This window comes from Centropristis striata, chromosome 7 (genome assembly GCF_030273125.1).
Source record: "Centropristis striata isolate RG_2023a ecotype Rhode Island chromosome 7, C.striata_1.0, whole genome shotgun sequence".
Lineage (NCBI taxonomy): Eukaryota > Metazoa > Chordata > Actinopteri > Perciformes > Serranidae > Centropristis > Centropristis striata.
The window spans coordinates 19,334,549-19,340,402 of NC_081523.1; the positions used below are offsets into that span (position 1 = coordinate 19,334,549).

Genomic DNA, 5,854 nt, shown 5'->3' on the forward strand with positions numbered 1-5,854 from the left:
CCACATCCCATGACAACAGTGGTATTAACCACTTTCAGGACTCTGAAAAAAAGAAACTGTGGCCGAATCAGAAACAAACTCACTGTTGCATGTTGTGAGCATGTACAGATGACTGTAGGACTTTAAATGGGGGTGAAGCACAACAAACTTGAACAGAGAGACTGGATTCTTAATGTCACACAAGTCCAAACAGGAGATGAACCTATCGCTCCTCATCCTGGGCCTTTCAAGTAGATATGCAACATCAAAAAACAAAAAGACATTTTACTGTATTCTTACTTAAGCTGCAATGATGAACATTTTATTGTCTTGGATTAATGATAAGCACCAGCTGGTACAGAGTGCTGTTTGATTTACTGCCATTATGGCATATTTTATGTATAATGCATTAAAGAAAAGACACATTTGGGAATCCTATTTGTACTATGTAGCCTGGTGTCTCTCCCATCATGCTGCTGGGATTTTCTTGATTTTCTGTATCTGTGTCTGTATCTGCTCAACCAACAAAATTATTGTTTTCTGTTTCTGGATAGAAGACTGGAAGTGGAAGTCAAATTAAAACATTTTTTTCTAACCTTACATTCATTGGCAATGCAATTTTTGTGCTTAAAGCAACAAATGATGTAATATTTGCATATAATTGATTGTGAAATATATCTCTGCATCTTCATATTGTACTTTTCATTATTTGAAGAAAAATAATGGCTGACACACAAACACAAAGAGATGATGATGCAACATGATTACAAAGAAATTCAAAGCAACCACAAGATGCAAAATGACTAAAAATAGATGCCAAAAAGGAAAACAAGAAAAACTTTTGTTATGAGAGTAATTTCAGGTGTCTTGTTATGTAGACAGGGCCTCTTACATGTCTGTGCCAAGGGACCATTGTCTCAGAATCTGTTCATGCATTTGTAAATTCCTGTGTTGATTGATTTTTATTATTCATCCTTAACAGTGTCAACTGGTCCTATTGAATGTGACACTGGTGTGTGAAGAATAAATGAAACATTATTAATGACCAGAGGGTACAACAGGCTGAAATTGGTTATGAGAAAGCTCACACCCACAGTTTGTAAACCTCTACTGCCGTCTTGTGGATGTCATTTGATAATGCTGCTTTTATATGGTAATAAAGTCAAACGGAGGGACCATTGGTCAGCATTTAAAGTGATAGTTTGGATTTCTTTGAAGAGGGGTATGAGGTATTTATCCTTAGTCAGTGTGTCAGCTACAGTAGATGGCGGTTGGCACGCTGGCAGTTTGCTGAAGTTGGCAGGAGTACCGACGTGCTGCTAAAGAAGCGGTAAGAGCAAAATGTATTTTGGACATCTGAAATATCAATATCAGTTCACTTGTAGGGTATATTTAACAAATTTTCACCAATTTACCTTTTAGATGGGGAAGCGATGCTGTTACATCCAACTATGCTCTCTTCAAAGCCACCAGACTCCATTGACAAAAAACAGTAATTTATCCCTGCAGAACACAGGAGTTGTTGGTGTACAACTTCCTTGATTGTGTAGTTTGCTTGTGTTATTGTGTTAGTTTGGTGAATCAGAACTAACCTTTTAAAAGACCAAAGTCACACAATAACACAGAATAATTAACCAATTGAGGCAGCTGTAGAACAGTAAATCTCATGTTCTGAAAGGTAAAGTCAATGTTCTTGTCAAAGGAGTCTGGTGGCTTTAAAAAGAGCACAGAAAACATCTTCAGTTTCCAACATGTAAACTTAAGCAGGGCTGCCTGACAGCAATGCAAAGTAGTGAAAATATTATAAATATAGCACACACTTAAAATGATATTCATCTTTCTTTTTTTTTTATCGTCGACTTATGTTGGGCTTACACCAAACGATTTTCACAGTCCCAGACTAAAAACTGAAAGTCTTTAGTAAATCTAGGAGTTTTCCTGGAGTCACAGCGCCAGTCTTTTCCTAGTCTTGGGTTTGTGATCATATCAAACGTGTTTGATATGCTGATACATATAATTATTCAATTAAATGAAATATAATTAAATAGGATGTTATGTGGCTGTATAAACTATTGTGTTTTAAATTAAAATTGATGATAAATTACGGTTTCCCCTTGCAGTTTGACTGGCCCATTTTACCTGAAACAGTGGCCCATTTTACCTGAAACTGCGCATACAAAAAAAGTTGGCACAGCCGATGTTTTTAGAACTGTAGGGCCTAAATAATTATATTTTATTACATCATTTCAACACAAAATTATCAGAAACAGTATTACACTACAATATTCTCAATATGTAGTGGAGTAGAAGTATAAAGTTACATAAAATGGAAATACTCAAGTGAAGTACAAGTACCTCAAAATTGTACTTAAGTACAGTACTTGAGTAAATGTACTTAGTTACATTCCACCACTGGTATCTACACCCGTACACCGTCACGTCTTGTGTGAGTGTTTACACAATAATCAAGTTTTACCCATCTTCCCTTCATATAGCTCGTTAATATGTCTTGGTGTCTTTATGATCACAAAACCCCAGATATGAGAAAGATTTGTGACAATGTGAGATCTTTTTATCATAACAGTTCATATGATGTTTGTTTCCATAATTTATGGTTTTCTCAGGATAACAAAATAATATAAAAAAAAAACAACAACATTTGGTTAAAGGCAATGGACTTTAATAACAGCAATAAAACTGCGAGTGCATGAGTTTTTACAGTTGGGGTATTTTAAGGTATGTGTGATAAGTGGACAAAATATTAAGTACATAAATTATTTCACAGCTTTACAATAGCTCAAGTTTTTTCCAAAACAATATTTGAAAATGCAGTGAATACATAGAGAAGTTAAAAAAAACGAACACAATTTGAAAAAAGATCAGAGTAACATGTTTTGCAAAGGAAAAAAGTGCATGCAGTTTATTTATACTCAGTAATTACTGTGTAGCAGCAGTAGAAAATATCTTGTTGGCCATAACACTTACATGACATCTTTGAAAGAAACGCGTAATCCAAATTTCATCCACAGAGCTGCATCAATCTCAATGATTCCCTGGATTTTGTGATCACAGCATGCTGAGCGAGTGGGAGCCCGTTTCTCGAGTGGGAGTTTTCCTCTCTGCACTTTCAGCAGTGTCTGCTTGGGACAGATGAAGGGCTTTCCTGCAGATGTTCTTGAAAGCAGGGCTTGAGAAGTAGTAAACCACAGGGTCCAACATGCTGTTCAGATAGGTCAGGCTGATGGTGATGTAGAATGTGGTGGTTAGGTTTTCCAGAGCGGGGCAGACTTCAGATTCAGGGGTGCTGACTGCTTGGAGAGTCTTGACCTTGACCCAAATCAGCAGCTGTGTGATGTTGCTCGGGAGGAAACAAATGATGAAAAGCACCGCCACTACTGTGATTAAACACAGAGCCTTCTTAATCTTTGCATTCTGTCTCTTTCTGAGCTGAATGATGATGTGGATCGTGCAGTAGAGAATCACAAGCAGCGGAATATAGAAAGAAAAGATAAACTCAAATTTATGCCAGCTCAGATTATGGTGGAGATCAGTGTCGATCAAGAAGCTCTCACAGTACTTGAGTTTAGTTGAGTTGGTGTGTTGCAGAGTGAAGACATGAGCTGTCATTGAGATGGTCAGCAACCACAGTGCAACTGCTCCACACGCAGCTTTAGAGACACTCAGAGAGTTAAGGGAATTATGGGGATGCACCACACGCAGGTACCTGTCCACAGCGATAGCCATCAAGAAGATGGTACTTCCACTGCGGTTCATGGCGAGCATGAAGAGGCAGATGTTGCAGAGAGTTCCCCCAAACATCCAATTGATCCCAGAGATGTAGTAGCTGGCACGGAAAGGCAAAGCCACGCTGAGCAGAAAATCAGCCAGTGCCAGATTGAAGAGTAACACCGTGCTGCTCTTCCAGGGCTTCAGGTGGAAGCAGAAGATCCAGAGAGCCAAACCATTTCCAAGGATTCCCAAAACAAACTCTGCCAACAGCAGTGGGGGAAGCACACTGATCAGCAGAGTCCCATTGAAATAGCACAGCATGTTGAGTAAGGTGCTGCCTCGCTGGTTGCAGAGCAGAGAAATAACCACTTGAGGACTTCCTATATGTCTATACAGAAAACCGTGCATTTCCAGGAAGCACAGAGGTTCCGCTTTCTTCAAATGTTAACACCTTAAAAAGCCTGTATTCTCGGATGTTATACTTCTTTAGAAAGGGTTGATACATCAATGCAGATAGAGAACATCTTAAGGTCACAATACCTTTGCATATGGAAACCCAATCCACTGTAAAAATCATTCAAATGGGGGACTGTTTCCTGGAAGTTAATACATCTTTTTTGCAGAAAAAAACTCTTGTTACCTTAAGACTTTTTGCAGAAATAACTTCTGTCACTGCATGTTTAAATGACAGAAAACTTTAAAGTTAAAGAGGATGTGACCTGAGAAACAGTAGCAGCTGCTATAAGCCACATTGCATGACAAGACTGTTATTAACCACCTTTAGGACTCTGAAAAAACAAACTGTGGCCAGATCAGAAACATATTGTGAGCTACAACTGTGTGCTGGACAGATGATTGCAGGATTTGAAACAGGTGAGCAACTTCAAATCTGCTTCCGTCCTTTTTTCCCCTGTGGATTTCAGAAAGCAAACACAAAGACACAAAGAACAACTACAAACAACACAAAATGACTACATAGATGCAAAACAACCAAAGAGAGACTAAATTGCTGAAAACAGACACAATATCATCAGAAACATCACATACTGACTACAAACAACCCAAAAAGACTGCAAAGAGACTATAGAGAAACATGAAATCACCAAAAAGATAATAATGATGCATAAAAATAGTCACAGAGATGCAACATGACTACAAAGAAACTCAAAGCAACCACAAAATAACCACAACAAGGGGCCATTGTCTCGTATTCCATGCATGCACATGTAAATTCCTGTGGTAATTATTTTTTTTAATTATTTATCATTAAGAGTGTCAGTTAGTCCTGGGGTACCCTTTCCTTAAAGTTAATACAACTTTTTTTGCAGAAAGAAACTCTTGTTCCCTTAAAAGCTTTTTGCAGAACTAACTTCTGTCACTGCATGTTTTATTGACAGAAAGTGTTGAAGTGGGTTTGACAATCTATGATGTTAAATGAGAAACAGCAGCAGCTGCTATAAGCCACATCCCATGACAACATTGGTATTAACCACTTTCAGGACTCTGAAAAGAACAAACTGTGGCCGAATCAGAAACAAACTCACTGTTGCATGTTGTGAGCATGTACAGATGACTGTAGGACTTTAAATGGGGGTGAAGCACAACAAACTTGAACAGAGAGACTGGATTCTTAATGTCACACAAGTCCAAACAGGAGATGAACCTATCGCTCCTCATCCTGGGCCTTTCAAGTAGATATGCAACATCAAAAAACAAAAAGACATTTTACTGTATTCTTACTTAAGCTGCAATGATGAACATTTTATTGTCTTGGATTAATGATAAGCACCAGCTGGTACAGAGTGCTGTTTGATTTACTGCCATTACGGCATATTTTATGTATAATGCATTAAAGAAAAGACACATTTGGGAATCCTATTTGTACTATGTAGCCTGGTGTCTCTCCCATCATGCTGCTGGGATTTTCTTGATTTTCTGTATCTGTGTCTGTATCTGCTCAACCAACAAAATTATTGTTTTCTGTTTCTGGATAGAAGACTGGAAGTGGAAGTCAAATTAAATCAATTTTTTCTAACCGAACATTCATTGGCAATGCAATTTTTGTGCTTAAAGCAACACATGATGATATAATATTTGCATACAATTAATTGTGAAATATATCTCTGCATCTTCATATTGTACTTTT

At 37.8% G+C, this 5,854-nt stretch overlaps 1 protein-coding gene across 2 annotated transcripts; it reads right to left on the bottom strand.

The window, feature by feature from the left end:
* Positions 1 to 2,637: 2,637 nt before the first annotated feature.
* On the bottom strand, positions 2,638 to 4,527 carry LOC131974958 (hydroxycarboxylic acid receptor 2-like). 2 transcript variants are annotated; one of them, XM_059337468.1, is made up of 2 exons: positions 4,249 to 4,527; positions 2,638 to 3,968 (listed from the first exon to the last, which is right to left on the bottom strand). In XM_059337468.1, the coding sequence occupies exons 1-2, from the start codon at positions 4,283 to 4,285 to the stop codon at positions 3,046 to 3,048; spliced, it is 960 nt and encodes a 319-aa protein (XP_059193451.1). In that variant the 5' UTR covers positions 4,286 to 4,527; the 3' UTR covers positions 2,638 to 3,045. The 2 variants fall into 2 exon arrangements, with proteins under 2 accessions (XP_059193451.1, XP_059193450.1); XM_059337467.1 differs by having other exon boundaries at positions 2,638 to 4,527.
* Between the last annotated feature and the right edge of the window lie 1,327 nt (positions 4,528 to 5,854).

Coding starts and splice junctions, on each gene's coding strand:
- LOC131974958 (XM_059337467.1), bottom strand. CDS start 4,116: ATGCACGGTTTTCTGTATAGACATATAGGAAGTCCTCAAGTGGTTATT.